The sequence below is a fragment of the Coregonus lavaretus genome (assembly GCF_964263955.1).
Source record: "Coregonus lavaretus genome assembly, chromosome: 1".
Taxonomy (NCBI): Eukaryota; Metazoa; Chordata; class Actinopteri; order Salmoniformes; family Salmonidae; genus Coregonus; species Coregonus lavaretus.
Genome location: NC_139988.1, coordinates 55,160,681 through 55,180,023, shown reverse-complemented (window position 1 = coordinate 55,180,023; position 19,343 = coordinate 55,160,681). Strand labels below are relative to the sequence as shown.

Sequence of the window (19,343 nt, the reverse complement as noted above, 5' to 3'; positions counted from 1 at the left end):
TACACCTCCAATTGACTCAAATGATGTCAATTAGCCTATCAGAAGCTTCTAAAGCCATGACATCATTTTCTGGAATTTTCCAAGCTGTTTAAAGGCACAGTCAACTTAGTGTATGTAAACTTCTGACCCACTGGAATTGTGATACAGTGAATTATAGTGAAATAATCTGTCTGTAAACAATTGTTGGTAAAATGACTTGTGTCATGCACAAAGTAGATGTCCTAACCGACTTGCCAAAACTATAGTTTGTTAACAAGAAATTTGTGGAGTGGTTGAAAATGACTCCAACCTAAGTTTATGTAAACTTCCGACTTCAACTGTATGTAGTGCTTATACTGTAAGTTGTACTTCATTAAAAGTGGGACCTATCCTATATAAATACAGTTAGATTTTATTGGATTTTAATGATGATGTAATGATCAAGCAGTACAGAGTTTGGTTGAAACCATGGACAATTGTGCTGAAGTCCTAGGAAATGCTGGATCCAGCTGAATGGCTAGTTGAATTGTTTGGCCCAATCAAACTTTGATAATATCAGTCTATTATTGCAACAAAGGACTTCCATTTTGGATTCATACACTCAAGAGAGTAATAATTCATAACATTTCAAAAATTGTGGAAGAATGTTAGACTTATCCCAGGACCAGGTTACTGGTTCTGAATATGTTATCAATGTTAAACCATTCTGTTCAGTTTTCTTGAAGTAAATTGAACATGAAAAGTATGATAGACTGCAGTTAAAATGCAGCTTTCATGCCAATATAATTTTTGGTGAACAAAAATGTGATCCTTGTTTATACAGGCCCATGTTTACAGTTCTCTTACTTGACCTCATTATAATGTCATAGCAGATAGTTAAAGTAGCTCTGACAATTTGGCCTTTTTCTAAAAATATTTTTTCAAAGTGGCCATTAATTTTCTTATTGTTTCTGTCAAATGCCAATTATAATATATCAATTAGCATTTTACCATAGAACTAGAATTACTTGACCAGACATTCTAATTCCACAGAATCAAATAACCATAGAAATAGAATGACTAGAATGGACACCATCCAAAGAGCATGAAATTCAATTGTGTTTTATGTCTGTCTGTCTTTATTTCTGCTACAGTAGCCTACATACCCTGCTGCTGCTGCATTGGTGAATTTGTCCATCAGGAACTGAAGGAGTTCTTGAGGGGTGCAGAAATAGCGGAACGTGTACAGGAACTGTTGGATGTAGCCCTCCAATGGAGCATTTCTGTCAGAGGAGGAGATAGAACACAGAGTTTAGTTTGGTATCTGTTGAATGTGATCTCACTACACAACATGTCTGGAAGAATTAGGACAAATCACAATGAAACACGTTTGGACACAGATATAAATAAACAGAAATGTCTGTTTGTGCCCTATGTAGGATATAATGTAAAATGTTCTCAGCAATCACAGGCATGATGGTGGAGGGTAAACTTTGGTGCTCAGTTTAACACATTGACCACTAGAGGGCCACCATTTAAACTATACTTGCTAATGCACTGTTAATCACACTCATGGGTTTAATAGTTCATGTATTACTGTAACCTAAACGTGTTACTGTAACCTGTTAACCTGTTACTGTAAGCTGATATATAGTTAATTAGTGTTACCTGGCATAGAGGTAGGACATGAGACCCAGGGGTGTGGCGGACTGCAGGCTGCTCTTCCCTCTCCCTGCCCCAGACAAAGACACCAATCCCAGCACGGCAGGCTCCTCTGAGGGCTGGAGATCCAGAGGGCTCCCTGGACCAGAGGCTGCCAGGGAGGGGAGGAGGGACACATCCATACCCCACTGATCCACACTCAGAACCTGACCAAAACAACCAGGCAGATGCACATTAAAAACAACTGGTTCTATTTAGTGCCAAATAAGGGTTATTTGGCTTGCAACCATAGCGGAAACCTTTTTAGTGAACCATGCTCATAAGGTTCTAAATGGAACCTGTATGGTGCTACAAAGAACACTTTCCTAAGGTTTTATAAAGAAGCATAAAAAAAGGTTCTATATTCCGCTATGGTTACAACCCTTTTGGGGTATATATATAACCATTTTATATGGTACTTTATAAACCTTTTATGGAGAATGGTTCTATAAACAACCTTTCTCAATCTCAAAGGTTCTTTGTAGAACCATACATGTTTTTTATTCTGGTTTAATAGCCATATTATATTGTTACAACTCCATAGGTTTTATTATTGTGTTTATTAACAAGTTGAATCTAGTGATGGGTGTTCGCGAACGAACAGCTCTTTTTGAACAGATCATTTTGGTGAACGTCGGGAACCGAATCGCATCGGTGAAAGAGCCGTTCATTTGGCTCCCTGATTTGTATACTGCTACTACCGTTTTTTTAGCTTAAAACAATGTTTTTCTCCAGATAAGTTACAAAATAATTCTCCAAAGAGGGTGAATCCTCACTTAGAAACAATAAATAGTGGGGAGAGCACATCAATCTGGTCCACGTAGATTGTTTCAGTGCGTTTTTTTGTTTTTTTTGCAGGCCATCTAATAATTTGGCCAGGTAAAAAAATAACTTTTAGGCTTTACATTGGAGATTTGCAATTTTTTCATGGTTCTAGGTAGATTTTTAAGCATTTTCTTTAACTAAGAGCCATTTGGAAGCAGAATGAGCCGGCTCTTTTACGTGAAGCCGACTCACCGAGAAGACTCGGAATGCCCATCACTAGTTGAATCAGATGTGCTAGCTCTGGAATGGTTGGGGGTCCCTGAGGAAAGAATTGAGAACTACCGACTTAGTCAACTGTTCTCAATTGACACAAGGCTATACATGAGTCTTTCACAAGACACAGGGCCGGATTAAGAAAGAAATCATCTGTTCAACCTGTCCGCACCTCAAGATATTTCTTTACACAGTCAAGGAACTCCACTTTGGACCTCAACTCCACAAGCTGGACCTTGAGTTTGGACAGCATCAATCTAGCCTCCGAACCTTCAGAAGAAAAACACAGAAATATAGCATTTCTTTCTCTATTTATCAACCAATAGTAGACATTGGGAATTATAAAAGTGATGAGGGATTGATTGGTACCTTTGTTTTTTCTCTCTTGATGGAGCAGCTTTTGGTAGAAATTTCGGGTCTTTTTGAGATTCTTCGTCTCGATCATGTGCTGCTGTTGAAGCTCCTACAAGGAGAAAATGTAATGCATAAAATATCAAGTAGACAACAAGCCATTCAGATCTCTACTTAGAACTGCAAAGGGTTCTTCGACCGTCTCTGTAGGAAAACTCAAGGTTCATTTCTTAACCCCGGTTCTATCATAATATGATGGAGATTTGCGTAGCGATCCACAGAGTGGAAGAAACCTGCGTCTGTCAGAGACAAGTCGAGTGGCGAATAGGGTGAGCCCCTCCCTCCTTATAAGAGACAAAACATGTATCTCTTCTTTGCGTACTGCGAGAAGGGAAATGTGGTGATACATCTCCCTCATATTATCATAGAACCGGGGTTAAGAAATTAACCTTGAGTTCTATTTCAAATACTTGTTTCGATATATCACTTATGGGATATGGCCAACTCCCATATCGTAGACATGCCTTTCGAAGCCAGGTAGTCTTCCAACAGATTCATCCCTCAGAGGCTCTGAGGACATTATGCGCCAACGAAGGTGCAGTGACATCCAGTCGGTAAAACCTCATAAAAGTATGAGGGGTAGCCCAACAAGCCGTATCACAAATGCCTTTACAACAGTGTCCAAGAGGTGGTGGAATGAGCACTCAGGCCCTCCGGGGGCTGTAAACCCTTGTTATTATAAGCCAATATAATAGCCTCCACTATCCAATGGGATAGTCATTGACAAGAGAGGGGCCCACCCTTGAGGGGGGCACCCAGGAAACAAAGAGCTGGTCGTCCTTGCGTAAGTAAATGCACAACGCGCGTACTGGACAAAATGGTGTGAAGGGAGGTGGGTGGAAAACCACAAGCTCAGGCGAGACTATTCCGCTTTGCGGACGTAAGGGCAATCAGTAAAGCAGTTTATAGGAGAGATACAGTGGGGAGAACAAGTATTTGATACACTGCCGATTTTGCAGGTTTTCCTACTTACAAAGCATGTAGAGGTCTGTAATTTTTATCATAGGTACACTTCAACTGTGAGAGACGGAATCTAAAACAAAAATCCAGAAAATCATATTGTATGATTTTTAAGTAATTAATTTGCATTTTATTACATGACATAAGTATTTGATCACCTACCAACCAGTAAGAATTCCGGCTCTCACAGACCTGTTAGTTTTTCTTTAAGAAGCCCTCCTGTTCTCCACTCATTACCTGTATTAACTGCACCTGTTTGAACTCGTTACCTGTATAAAAGACACCTGTCCACACACTCAATCAAACAGACTCCAACCTCTCCACAATGGCCAAGACCAGAGAGCTGTGTAAGGACATCAGGGATAAAATTGTAGACCTGCACAAGGCTGGGATGGGCTACAGGACAATAGGCAAGCAGCTTGGTGAGAAGGCAACAACTGTTGGCGCAATTATTAGAAAATGGAAGAAGTTCAAGATGACGGTCAATCACCCTCGGTCTGGGGCTCCATGCAAGATCTCACCTCGTGGGGCATCAATGATCATGAGGAAGGTGAGGGATCAGCCAAGAACTACACGGCAGGACCTGGTCAATGACCTGAAGAGAGCTGGGACCACAGTCTCAAAGAAAACCATTAGTAACACACTACGCCGTCATGGATTAAAATCCTGTAGCGTACGCAAGGTCCCCCTGCTCAAGCCAGCGCATGTCCAGGCCCGTCTGAAGTTTGCCAATGACCATCTGGATGATCCAGAGGAGGAATGGGAGAAGGTCATGTGGTCTGATGAGACAAAAATAGAGCTTTTTGGTCTAAACTCCACTCGCCGTGTTTGGAGGAAGAAGAAGGATGAGTACAACCCCAAGAACACCATCCCAACCGTGAAACATGGAGGTGGAAACATAATTCTTTGGGGATGCTTTTCTGCAAAGGGGACAGGACGACTGCACCGTATTGAGGGGAGGATGGATGGGGCCATGTATCGCGAGATCTTGGCCAACAACCTCCTTCCCTCAGTAAGAGCATTGAAGATGGGTCGTGGCTGGGTCTTCCAGCATGACAACGACCCGAAACACACAGCCAGGGCAACTAAGGAGTGGCTCCGTAAGAAGCATCTCAAGGTCCTGGAGTGGCCTAGCCAGTCTCCAGACCTGAACCCAATAGAAAATCTTTGGAGGGAGCTGAAAGTCCGTATTGTCCAGCGACAGCCCCGAAACCTGAAGGATCTGGAGAAGGTCTGTATGGAGGAGTGGGCCAAAATCCCTGCTGCAGTGTGTGCAAACCTGGTCAAGACCTACAGGAAACGTATGATCTCTGTAATTGCAAACAAAGGTTTCTGTACCAAATATTAAGTCCTGCTTTTCTGATGTATCAAATGATTATGTCATTCAATAAAATGCAAATTAATTACTTAAAAATCATACAATGTGATTTTCTGGATAAAAATTACAGACCTCTACATGCTTTGTAAGTAGGAAAACCTGAAAAATCAGCAGTGTCTCAAATACTTGTTCTCCCCACTGTATTTCATCTCCACGCTTTCCAGCGGTTGCTGTGAAATAGCCTCAAGCACAATAGACAGGTCCCAAGACAGGGCTAAAGGTTTGGAGAATGGGCGTAAGCAACGTGCTCCCTTCACGAAACGACATAACAGAGGGTGCTTCCCTACTGTGTTGTTGTCTAAGCCTATCTGGCAGGCTGAGATAGTGGCTAAATAGACCTTTACAGTGGAGAAAGCCTTCCCTCTGTCCAAAAGGTCTTGCAAAAAGCATAAAACCTTGATACAGAGCATTGGTAAGGAATGATCTATCTCTGGTCACACCACTTCTCAAAAACACGGCACTTGTTTCAGTGAGCATGTAGAAGGGGCTCTTGCACTCTGGATAGTCTCAAAGCCTGTCACATTCAGATTCATCCTTTCGTGGTTACTGAGGGAGGATGGGAAATCTCTCCATTTGCTTGCGTCATCAGGACCCAGCATAACAGTAGTTTCTCTGACTGTAGAGGGGCTACCAGAATGAGGGATAAGACTTGGTCACTCGCTCTGACTAGAGTGGGGAGTATTAGACATAGGGGAGGAAAGACGCAAAGCCACTCCCCTAGTCGAGGTGTGCGTTTTTTACAAGTGCAGAAAACCATGCTCAGTGCATGTTTTTATGTGATGCGAAGAGATCTATGGTGGCTTGACCGTGATCCTCCCAGATCTGGTTCACCACTTAGGGAGTCTCCGGTCCACGTATAGGGGATTCCCTTTGGACATCAAGTCCCTTTCCACAGTTAGTAAGCCTGGGACCTGAGTTGTGCGTAGGAAGAGTAGGTGTGCTCTGCTCCACAGAGTAGTCTTGCAGAGCACGAGCGCCACATTGGCGGTTGATGTATGCTACCACGGTCATATTGTCTGTCCTGATCAGGATATGACAATCTCGAAGGAAGGGCTAAAAGTGTTTCACTGAGTGGAACACTATCAGCAGCTAAAGGTATTTTGACTGAGCGAGAAGGGGCTGTGGGAACCACAATCCATCTAAAGCTCTTTCCTCGTAGGCTGTGCCCCCTCCTGTGAGTGGTGCGCCTGTCGTCACCACCTTCCTCGTTGACACTGCCCCCAGGGGAGTGCCAGGAACAATTATCAAGGGGCTCCTCCCATGACAGAGAGCCCAGAGACAAACTGAGATTACTTTATGTAAAGATAAAGGTGACGTCATGTACACAGACGTTGGGCAGCGTCCCAACGCTGGAGGTCTCTCATCCTCAGTAGACCCATCGGTGCTACTGAGATGGTGGATGCCATCAATCCCTGCACTCAGGGACACGTTCTGAGCGTGACTGAGCACCTCCTGTGGAACAGGGAGAGGCACTGCCGGGACAACATGATGTGGTCGTCGGATAGTGTAGTATGATAGGAAAGAAAAACCTCTCTGCATTAAACAGCTTTTTATCTGGTTGATCTTGAACCCTTACTTGATGAGGGGGGCCGTGTCTTGTACCGCTTGCTCCTGTGTCATGGAGCAACACAGGTATGATGACAAAATGCTTATGAGATGACAGAATGCTTATGTGAGAATAAGTGTTCCGTAGGTCGGCTGAGGTGAATTAGTCGCCTTGACGAGTGAAGCGAGACCTCATGTTGAACGTAAGCATGCGGAAGGTAAGCCTTGCCAGATAGCTGTGAAGGACCCGTAGGTCCAGAATGGGGCACCCCCCGATGTGCCTCTCCTCCGTTGTGATGGGGGGTGGGGGAGGAGTCTGTGCTCCACCAGAGAGAGGACAGGCCAGGACATGCTGTGGGCTGTGCACTGTCCCTCTCTGCTGCTGGGGACTTACCCCTATGTCGGGCGCCCCTTCTTCCCTCCAGGGGAAGGACCTGGCGGGAATTGCAGGAAGTCTGTTTTCTCCTTGTCTGACAAGCTGCGCCAAAGGGCTCTATATCCTACCACAGCAAGGCTCAGGGAGTGCACACAGCCTTGAATGGCGCCTCTGGAGGTTGAGATCTGTAACCACACAGATCTCATTCCAAAGTTTGTGGCCGGCTGTGTCTTTGACCAAGAGTTTTTCCCATCTCTTGTAGCAAATCAGCCTGGTAAGCCAGCAGCAGGGATGTTATGTTTAAAGGTCTTTACCGAATGTGCCGCAGACACTAAGACCTTCTGGAATAAGGATGCGGTGAAGCGCTCCATCTTTCCAGGGAGAGTAGTGCTGGCTGTAGCTGAGGCACTGGGGTTGAGGTGCTCGACCACCGGCGGCTTGCCGAAGCCAGTCTCCTCCATGCCCTGAAAATCCATGCCTACAAAGTGTCTGGTTAGGACTTTACTGGGCAGGGGCTTGGAGGAGGAAGAGGGCCTCAAGCTATGGGGTTTCCTCTTTTTTCTCGCTGGCTTGGAGGAGTTCATCTTCCTCCTCCATGCCGATATCCAAGCCTCCTCCTATGCTGCTTCTGTCTGAAACAGAGGACCAAGATAGTCCAAAACCTCGTCCCAGGAGGGTTAGGTAGCCTCCAAGCCCGGAGGCTGTACTGACGACGAGTCTGGTTTAGGGGCTGCTCTGCGCGCTCGCCGTTTGAGGACACTCGCAGGCAGTGCCCTAAAATGCACACATGACTTGGGTTAGTGAGAGATGCTTCCACGTGCTCAAGCCCCATGCAGGCGACACACAAAGAGTGTGTATCCTTGCCGGAAATAGTAGCCTCGCATGGACACATGTGTGCCGGTGCTGGGGCAGAAGCAGGAGTCCTGCTCATGGTAACAGGCTCCATGGCTACGAGATTAGCTTTTGCCATAGTTCACGTGCAAAGCATAAGCTAGCTAGCGTTCACATAGTGAGCTAATAGCCTAGCTAGTTAGCACAATGCTAGCCGGAGAAAGCTCATACTTTCTTTGTTTCTCGATTAACAAAGCGTTTCTCTCGGCCGTCAAGATGTGAAGCTAAGGACGGTCAGTCTAGTCAACATGACACGAGGGGACGTGGGTTGAACTAAACGAGAGAAAAGACAGGTAGCAATTCTACCTTGCCAGGTAGAAAAGCCAGTTGTAGAGGTATAGCAAGCTTTCCAGCAAGCTAGCTAGGTTAGCCAAGCCTTCCGGCGAAAGTTAGCCAAGTTTCAGTAGCTAGCAGTGTGACGCTAACAACCACAGGAGTGAGTAGGAAAGGCAGAGATAATTCTACACAAAGCAAAATAACTTTCCGTACGGTCTGTCTTTCAACACAAAATAATAGGGCTGAGGTCGTACGTTCAGCAACGTTAACCTCACGGTTCGCCTAGGAACTGTTTAGCAGGAAGACAGGTTCAAGTCGTGCTGAGGAGAGCTTCAGGAGCACAGTGACTCTTTGCAAGGAAGAGAGCGCAAATGACTAGTCGGTGGGCGAGTGGCGCCTTATAAGGAAGGAGGGGCTCACCCTATTCGCCACTCGACCGGTCTCTGACAGATGCTGTGTGATTGGTTTATAACATATTGGATCGCTGCGCTTAATCCCATAAGTGATACATCGAAACAAGTATTTGAAATATACAGTGCCTTGCAAAAGTATTCATCCCCCTTGGCATTTTTCCTATTTTGTTGCATTACAACCTGTAATTTAAATGGATTTTTATTTGGATTTCATGTAATGGACATACACAAAATAGTCCAAAGTGGTGAAGTGAAATGAAAAAAAAAACTTCTTTCAAAAAATTCTAAAATATAAATAATGGAAAAGTGGTGCGTGCATATGTATTCACCCCCTTTGCTATGAAACCCCTAAATAAGATCTGGGGCAACCAATTACCTTCAGAAGTCACATAATTAGTTAAATAAAGTCCACCTGTGTGCAATCTAAGTGTCACATGATCTGTCACATGATCTCAGTATATATACAGTGGGGGAAAAAAGTATTTAGTCAGCCACCAATTGTGCAAGTTCTCCCACTTAAAAAGATGAGAGAGGCCTGTAATTTTCATCATAGGTACACGTCAACTATGACAGACAAAATGAGGAAAAAAAATCCAGAAAATCACATTGTAGGATTTTTAATGAATTTATTTGCAAATGATGGTGGAAAATAAGTATTTGGTCAATAACAAAAGTTTCTCAATACTTTGTTATATACCCTTTGTTGGCAATGAGACAGGTCAAACGTTTTCTGTAAGTCTTCACAAGGTTTTCACACACTGTTGCTGGCATTTTGGCCCATTCCTCCATGCAGATCTCCTCTAGAGATGCCATTAATACAGATAACGAGTAAAGGACAGAGGAGCCTCTTAAAGAAGAAATTACAGGTCTGTGAGAGCCAGAAATCTTGCTTGTTTGTAGGTGACCAAATACTTATTTTCCACCATCATTTGCAAATAAATTCATAAAAAATCCTACAATGTGATTTTCTGGATTTTTTTTCCTCAATTTGTCTGTCATAGTTGACGTGTACCTATGATGAAAATTACAGGCCTCTCTCATCTTTTTAAGCGGGAGAACTTGCACAATTGGTGGCTGACTAAATACTTTTTTTCCCCACTGTACACCTGTTCTGAAAGGCCCCAGAGTCTGCAACACCACTAAGTAAGGGGCACCACCAAGCAAGTGGCACAATGAAGACCAAGGAGCTCTCCAAACAGGTCAGGGACAAAGTTGTGGAGAAGTACAGATCAGGGTTGGGTTATAAAAAAATATCAGACACTTTGAACATCCCACGGAGCACCATTAAATCCATTATAAAAAAAATGGAAAGTGTCACGCCCTGGCTCTGGGGACTCTTAAATGTTGAGTCAGGGTGTGTAGTTTCTATGTTGTGTTTTTCTATGTTTAGTTCTAGATCGTTTAGATCTATGTTGGCCGGTGTGGTTCCCAATCAGAGGCAGCTGTAGCTCGTTGTCTCTGATTGGGGACCATACTTAGGTAGCCTGTTGGCACTAGTGTGTTGTGGGATCTTGTTCCGTGTAAGGTATGTTGTGTGTATGCTACCTTGGACTTCACGTTTCGTTTGTTGTTTTGTCGTGGTGTTTAGTCGTAAATAAACATGTATGCTTATCACGCTGCGCCTTGGTCCGTCTCGTTCGTAAACGATCGTGACAGAAAGACTATGGCACCACAACAAACTTGCCAAGAGAGGGCCGCCCACCAAAACTCACAGACCAGGCAAGGAAGGCATTAATCAGAGAGGCAACAAAGAGACCAAAGACTTGCAGCTGTAATTGCTGCAAAGGGTGGCTCTACAAAGTATTGACTTTGGGGGGGTGAATAGTTATGCACGCTCAAGTTTTCTGTTTTTTTTTGGTATTATTTCTTGTTTGTTTCACAATAACAAATATTTCGCAACTTCAAAGTGGTAGGCATGTTGTGTAAATCAAATGATACAAACCCCCAAAAAATCTATTTTAATTCCAGGTTGAAAGTCAGCAAAATAGGAAAAATGCCAAGGGGGGTGAATATTTCCGCAAGCCACTGTAACTCTTTTTGGTTCCAGGTAGAACCTTTTCCCCAAAAGGTTCTTTAAGCGTTTTTTGTTGGGTGAAAATGTTGTCCTAGTAGGGATAGCCGAAGAACCCATTATGAACCCTTTTTTCTAAGGGTGTAGATACAGTACACAAAGAGCCTTTTAGAGTGTCTCCAATATATGTACAGGGCTGGCTCTCTGCTTGCATCCGTCACTATGGTAACAGAAATCAATAGGTCTTTTGAAGTGAGAAACTGCGCACATCTAACACCGATATGGAGCCATGGTTCTTAAGGTGTGAGAGTGGGGCGGTCAGACTGTTCCAGTGAAGGAGCAGATAAAAGCCCACATCATTAACATGAAAGTATATACAGACAAAGAAAGCTCATTGTTATTCCATTACACATGATAATGACCTTTCTGTCAAAGGTCGGAAATATATCATATTAATATTCAATAATTGTTTGGAGAACATAATGCGTCAATTACCCTAAAACCCCCAACTCCTTTCTTCCTATTCACCTCAAATCATGATCATGCTCTGATTTGCTACAGCTATTAATGTCGTTTTGCTTGGTTTGAAACAAATAATCTCATAGACTTTTCATGAAATGCATGCACTTATCCAAACATATCAACATTATAAATTCTGTAGTTTGACTGAAAATGTAATTACCATGTAATCATAAATGTACAGTAAATTATGAAAATAATGTTATTTGGTGCTTGTTGAAAATGCAAGGCAGTGGTACATTCTCTATTATAGGCCATTACTCAATCAAATCATTTTAAATGAGATGGAAGAGATTAATAGAATTTGCATGCTTTATATCATGGCTGAGGCTGTGGATCTGAAGGTAACCGCACATATTTTGACTAGTGGTGGTGTTAATAAACTGTAGCATACCTGTGTTTTGTTTCAAACAAAGTACATATTTTGACTAGTGGTGCGCGCGGTGTTGAGTTTTGGCCATATGAGAGAATTTTTTTTGTCTTACAGTAACGTTATACTATGCTATTATATTCGATTCTGTTATGTAGAATATTATCATTATGTGATCTTGCAGACATTGATTCAGCTTTAATCTAACTTTACTAAACAAATAACTAACTTTATTTGATGTAACTTTATTGGATGTCTTGAAAAGTGCATACATTAAAATGTATTATTATTATTATTATTATTATTATTATTAAACGAGCACCATTCTCCATTCATCACTGGGTAGCCGAACGAGCAGAGCAGAGACTGTACGTAAAGTAGAGAATCTTTGGACCTTTAGCTGTCGGAAAGAGGGTCGCAGAGAATTCGGATCCGCAGCCAGCAGCCACTCCGTTATATCAAAAATGTCACTCCTATGTAATGTAATTGACATTACACAAGTCTGTATCGTCATAAGAAATGAATACAGCTTGGTCATTGGCTGCAATGCAACAAACAATGCCAGGATAAAATCGTGTTCAAAGAGGAGGCCTTTTAATATAGTGAGTTGAACAGTAGAATTAGAACAGCCTTAGGCAATGACACTGTATTAAGACATAAACATGATTATACTTTACTTTAGTCTGCTTGTTTTCTGGTATGTATATAGACTTACAAGGTAATTACATAATAAGTCCTTCTTATTTATTTCAGATTCATGTAATCAAACATCATTATGTACCTCTTTCAATACATACTATTTGGTAGAAAGTAGTAACTAATTATGTTGTAATCTTTAAGTATCAGACAGTATACATTGTTGCCATATAATGTCTTCTAAAATGAGCTAAAATTAGAGTATAATATAAACACATTAACAATAAATCACTGTTGCCAACATTGAGACCATGGTATACTGTATGGTCAGTCATGACTCACAGCTGGTCTATTCTATTCAAGATTTTCCTCCCAGGTTACCCACCTGTGTTTTCAGCTCCAGGCACGGTGACTCACTGTGCTGTCCCAGGGTTATAGCATATTCCACCACATCATGACTAAAACAGTCTTCTCCATAGAAGGCCAGGCCCCAGGCTGGGCTGAGGCTGTGGCTAGACTCCTCTGCTCCGGAGCAGGGGGAGAGGAGACGCTCAGACACCAGAGATTCTGTGTCCTCCATGTCCTCGGTGCAGTCAGGGCTCCTCTGGCCTAGGTGGCCCACCCTCAGTGGCTCGTCAGTCCCCCACAGAGAGTCAGCTTCAGAGGGGCTTTCATCGCTGACCCCCCCTGGATGCTCGGCACTCTCCATGGCCCCCTTACCCAAACACTCAGCAGCTCTCAATCCTGGACCAGGAAACAGGCAGATCAGGAAGAGAGAGAGAGAGAGAGAATCAGGCAGTGTGTGTGCGCAGAGATTTTAAGAGGTGGAATTCTCTCAAGGCTGAAGCTTTCTTTTGTTAAAAGGCACTTTTACATTTGTTTGTTGGCAAGCAGTTAAATGTTAACCTTGTTATATTGTTAGATTCTGCATCACAGGCATCCTCCACCTACAAATGTGAGCAGCCTATTTTTGCTCTGATTAATCATCTCACACATAACGTCTTTTGTGTGAAACTGAAGAGGTGTGTTTGTGTGTATGTGAGTGTGCAGTGTTTGTTACCAATGTGTCTCTGGGTGTGAGTGTGTATTATGCTAAGTGTATGTATTGGTGTGTGTAGATGGAGAGGAAGTAACTGTGCCTGTGTCGGTTTTCACAACAACCCTCTCCAGCTGAGGAGATCATTGTGACATCGCAGCATGATTTGGGCTGTCTTGAATAAACTGTGCTCTTAACAATTTAATCCAACAGCCAGTCATTCCTCTAATAAATTGATCCAACTGCCATTCAAAGCTGGATTTCGTTTATCATGATAACGGTAACAGTGATGACAGTTGTAAAGTAATGGTAACAGCCCAGCTAGCACATAACGTTCTGAGAACCATATGTTTCTTAGAGCTTGGTGAGAGCGTGGTTGTCCATTGGTTATTTTGCATATAACCTTCCAAAAAAAGTCTGGGAATGTTGCAGGATACCCTGCCAGCACATAACGTTCTGAGAACCATATGTTTCTTAGGTGGGAATTTCAGTACTTCAGCATAACGTTTCACTCTGTGAGGCATATCGATCTGCAGGTTGAGCATGGTGAAATTGTTTCTCCCTGCAAATACACAGGAACAGCTGGTTGTGTGTGCTGCCTGCCATGACCACTGTGGGGCGATATAGGTGAAAACAATATGTTTTTTGAACAAATGTTTCATTTTTTCGTTATAATAAGGTTGGTAGCAACGTGAAAATTGTTGTGGAAATCTGTTGCAGCTCAAGTTGACTACAAAACCCACAATGCAATGCTCTCTATATGGGCTGGACGGCTAGCTAGCAAACATTGCTACACACATTAATGCCATAGTCAATTTCAGCATGTGAAGTAGCTAGTTAGCTGTAAAATCGCCTAAACAAACTGCACTATAAATTTAGCAGTCTACAATTTCACCATGCTCAACCTGCAGATCGATGTGCCTCACAGAGTGTGACATTCGCAACAGCACCATGCAATGCACCCTGGACTGAAGAGGCAGACAAATAGGAGAAACGTGTTAGACCCTCTGTTAAATTAGACATTTCTCGAAGTAGGAATATTGCAAAAACATTATCAATGGCTAATTCGTGAGAAGGCCAGTATTGAAATCTGACGTGTAGGATAGATGTTTTCGCGATCTAAAAGTTGTATTCCTATTAACTTCCAGTGTAGTGAGAGCGGCTTTATCGCAATGCTACGTCATACCAGCCAAATTTCTGCCTGCTTGAACGGCAATAGCTCAGATATACAGTGGGGGAAAAAAGTATTTAGTCAGCCACCAATTGTGCAAGTTCTCCCACTTAAAAAGATGAGAGAGGCCTATACTTTTCATCATAGGTACACGTCAACTATGACAGACAAAATGAGAAAAAAAATCCAGAAAATCACATTGTAGGATTTTTTATGCATTTATTTGCAAATTATGGTGGAAAATAAGTATTTGGTCAAAAACAAAAGTTTCTCAATACTTTGTTATATACCCTTTGTTGGCAATGACACAGGTCAAACGTTTTCTGTAAGTCTTCACAAGGTTTTCACACACTGTTGCTGGTATTTTGGCCCATTCCTCCATGCAGATCTCCTCTAGAGCAGTGATGTTTTGGGGCTGTCGCTGGGCAACACGGACTTTCAACTCCCTCCAAAGATTTTCTATGGGGTTGTGATCTGGAGACTGGCTAGGCCACTCCAGGACCTTGAAATGCTTCTTACGAAGCCACTCCTTCGTTGCCCGGGTGGTGTGTTTGGGATCATTGTCATGCTGAAAGACCCAGCCAGGTTTCATCTTCAATGCCCTTGCTGATGGAAGGAGGTTTTCACTCAAAATCTCACGATACATGGCCCCATTCATTCTTTCCTTTACACGGATCAGTCGTCCTGGTCCCTTTGCAGAAAAACAGCCCCAAAGCATGATGTTTCCACCCCCATGCTTCACAGTAGGTATGGTGTTCTTTGGATGCAACTCAGCATTCTTTGCCCTCCATCACAACGAGTTGAGTTTTTACCAAAAAGTTATATTTTGGTTTCATCTGGCCATATGACATTCTCCCAATCCTCTTCTGGATCATCCAAATGCACTCTAGCAAACTTCAGACAGGCCTGGACATGTACTGGCTTAAGCAGGGGGACACGTCTCGCACTGCAGGATTTGAGTCCCTGGCGGCGTAGTGTGTTACTGATGGTAGGCTTTGTTACTTTGGTCCCAGCTCTCTGCAGGTCATTCACTAGGTCCCCCCGTGTGGTTCTGGGATTTTTGCTCACCGTTCTTGTGATCATTTTGACCCCACGGGGTGAGATCTTGCGTGGAGCCCCAGATCGAGGGAGGTTATCAGTGGTCTTGTATGTCTTCCATTTCCTAATAATTGCTCCCACAGTTGATTTCTTCAAACCAAGCTGCTTACCTATTGCAGATTCAGTCTTCCCAGCCTGGTGCAGGTCTACAATTTTGTTTCTGGTGTCCTTTGACAGCTCTTTGGTCTTGGCCATAGTGGAGTTTGGAGTGTGACTGTTTGAGGTTGTGGACAGGTGTCTTTTATACTGATAACAAGTTCAAACAGGTGCCATTAATACAGGTAATGAGTGGAGGACAGATAATGCCTCATAAAGAACAAGTTACAGGTCTGTGAGAGCCAGAAATCTTGCTTGTTTGTAGGTGACCAAATACTTATTTTCCACCATAATTTGCAAATAAATTCATTAAAAATCCTACAATGTGATTTTCTGGAGAAAAAAATTCTCAATTTGTCTGTCATAGTTGACGTGTACATATGATGAAACTTACAGGCCTCTCTCATCTTTTTAAGTGGGAGAACTTGCACAATTGGTGGCTGACTAAATACTTTTTTTCCCCACTGCACATGAAAACATTAAATGAACCAGGGAATCAATAGAACATCACTCAAAGATGCACAAAAACAATATAACATTCAAGATGGGTGAATCTTTACTTTAAGTGTATACAGGTGTGTTGGCCGTGCCTACTAATTGGTCACACTTGATCTTAATGAGTGCTTGTTTCCTTTGAAATGGTGTCAAAAATGAACAGTTTTGTATGAGTTAAAAAAAAAATTGCAAGCTAGCTCCATCCTGGTGGTGCAGTGGACTAATTCCATGGATAGAGAACAGAAGATCATAGGTTTGAATCTCACTGATGCCGTGCTACAATAAAAAAAGAACTGTGTTTGCATGATTAATGCCTGAGCAAATGACAGTAAACACAAACTAAGCTAGCAGTGTTATTAAAAGTCTCTTTGAAACATTGTTACATAACGTTATTTAATTACCTTCAAATAACCTATAATTTCTGTTCTCAGAAGGTTAATAAAACTTTCAGGGATCCATAATAAAACATTTTACATTTACATTTGAGTCATTTAACAGATGCTCTTATCCAGAGTCACTTACAGATAGTGAGTGCATACATTTTCATACTGGCCCCCCGTGGGAAACGAACCCACAACCCTGGCGTTGCCAAACATTATCAGAACCTCCCTGCAACCTAAATATTAACATTCACAGAACAGGCTAAATGTTATCCGTCCGTCAGTCATTCTGTTTTACCGGTCAAGAAACGTATGGCTTCATTCCCAGAACCAATGGGAAACCAAAAAGGTACGTTGCCACAACTTCAAAGGAACCAAATGTGCTAGCTGGGAGTGATGACAGTTGTGAAGTAAGGTAACAGTGATGCCAGTTGTGAAGTTAATGTATTTCCTTTCCTACCTGGGCAGCCATTATGTTGACCTTCCTCTGATACGGTATCTCTATGTTCAGGTTCAGTCTCTGTTACTCTGTGTGTAGACAGGGGCCTCTGGTCTCTCTCAAATTTCTCCCACGCGTCTGAAGTTACAGGTCCACGGTGGTGCAGGTTGCCATTCAGGTCGACATGACCACGCCGCGGTGCGTCCCTCTCCTCCCCTCTCCAGCCAGCAGCACTCATGGGTGAGGTGGCTGCCCTTTGCCAAGGCTTTGATGGTGACCCTTCATTAGAGCCTCTACATGTGGCACATCAGCAGCCAGAGAGAGAAAGACAGAGAGAGAGAGATCATAACACAACAGTCAGCCAGTCACAGCTAGCCACAACCATCACAGCCACACACAGACAACTAGACAGACACATAATGAACACAGACAAAAGCACAAAGAACTCAGACAAACACAGACAACTTTCTTAGACAAAACACAGGGAACTTTGACAAAACACACTAATTCAATAAAACAGAACGCAGACTAAAAGAGCTCAGACTGAAAAGTAATTGAAACATCACAGACAGTAATTAGACACAACATAAACAACACAGACAAAATAGTGGGAATAACAACTCAGTCAATATGAAAACACAGCAGATGCTATAAGTTCAGACAAATAATAATATTATGAGAAATCTAGACAGACAGTTGAGACAAGCACACTCCTCACAGGCATAATTAAAATAGTTAATTAGGCCAACACATATGAATGAATCAAAACAAACCAATCAATAATTAGCTATCAAAACAAACCAATCAATCCTTAGCGTCTCCTTAGCAGCTTCCTGACAGCCGAGGTTGAGTTGTCCAAAACGGTTTGTATCCAAAGCAGAGTGTTCTAGTAGCATCAGGACTTCTCCAATGAGCTACCCTAGCGGTGACAGGCTTCTCCAGCTTACAGTCTAAAAGCCCCACTCAGAGGAGAGTATCTGTCTGTCTGTTTGTCTGTCTGTCCAAGGCTATGATGTCTGTCTGTCTCATCACCACAGAATATGAAAGGTTCTCTCAACACACTGCCCCAGGTGTTAAGAGCATGGCAACCATGGGACAAGCTGCACATCTCAACACACTCTCATGTGCCCCTCCTTCGTCTTTGTCTGCAGATGTATGAACAAAAAGGGGCAAGTCCTTATTTCACCTTTTCCTTCATTCATGTACACTCCTCCAGGATCTTTATGATTCTCTCAAAGACAAGGCAGGAAGAACCATAAGTAGCTCATCAATTGTGCCAAACCAATATTCTCGAGATAAACAAAAAACACGAGATGAGCTATTACCATAGGGACCTTTCTTCCTGGAAAAAAAGGAGCGACCTTTGTGTGTCTGAAGTGAATCTTCTGTGAATGCTGATTATGAGTGGAGTGTCTGAGTTTGTGTGTGTGTGTGTGTGTGTGTGTGCGTGCATGCATGTGTGTGTAAGGGGGAGGGGTTGTAGAATCTAAATGGTTTATTGTTGTTGAAGACTCACATGAGAGAAATTAAAATTCTAAACACAAACACTGCCAATTTTGGGCTTCTCCCCTGCTCATAGAGACAAACTAAGCTTGTTGACTGGATAAGCTTGTTGACAGAGAATACTTTTGAGGAGAGCAAAATCCTTCTGATACCATTGACAGCCAGCTAAAGACAGTTTTATAACACTGGCATTATTGTTTGTTTAACCAAGAGTGTAGCTTAAAGTGTTACTAGAGATAAAGTGTTGTCCAAAAGAACAGGATCAGTGGTTGCTCATTCTTTCTGTCTATATAAATGAAAGTGTGACTTTCTTTTTCACTTGTACCGTTTATCTTGTTAGGCTTCTGTTATTGAGAGAAGACCTGTGTTTGATAAAACAGGCAATCATTGACATACTCACAGAGAGAATTGGCTGTAGTTGACCACACAATGTAGCACTCCCAATAAGTCCTCATCCCAGTAAAGGTCACAGAACTTCTCTTTCACAACATTGCAGAACGTCTGGTACTGTAGGTCCTTCAGAGACAGAATATACTCCCCTTTGAACACATAAACATGAGATGATACATCAATTACACAGGTTTTTGGTAGACAGAAAGCTTGTCGAACAAGTTGACACCAGTGATCATACATTTAATGACA

General features: G+C 42.7%; 1 protein-coding gene across 1 annotated transcript in view; it reads right to left on the bottom strand.

Moving 5' to 3' along the window:
* Window positions 1-19,343, bottom strand: part of LOC311127379 (kinase non-catalytic C-lobe domain-containing protein 1-like) — a gene marked incomplete at both ends in the record, with an annotated part of 64,309 nt that overhangs the window by 21,168 nt on the left and 23,798 nt on the right. The window contains 7 exons of the mRNA XM_084159224.1: window positions 1,125-1,241; window positions 1,627-1,826; window positions 2,870-2,967; window positions 3,067-3,160; window positions 12,869-13,227; window positions 17,220-17,491; window positions 19,102-19,240. Coding sequence (XP_084015350.1) covers window positions 1,125-1,241; window positions 1,627-1,826; window positions 2,870-2,967; window positions 3,067-3,160; window positions 12,869-13,227; window positions 17,220-17,491; window positions 19,102-19,240 — 1,279 coding nt within the window. The remainder of the gene's footprint in view (window positions 1-1,124; window positions 1,242-1,626; window positions 1,827-2,869; window positions 2,968-3,066; window positions 3,161-12,868; window positions 13,228-17,219; window positions 17,492-19,101; window positions 19,241-19,343) is intronic.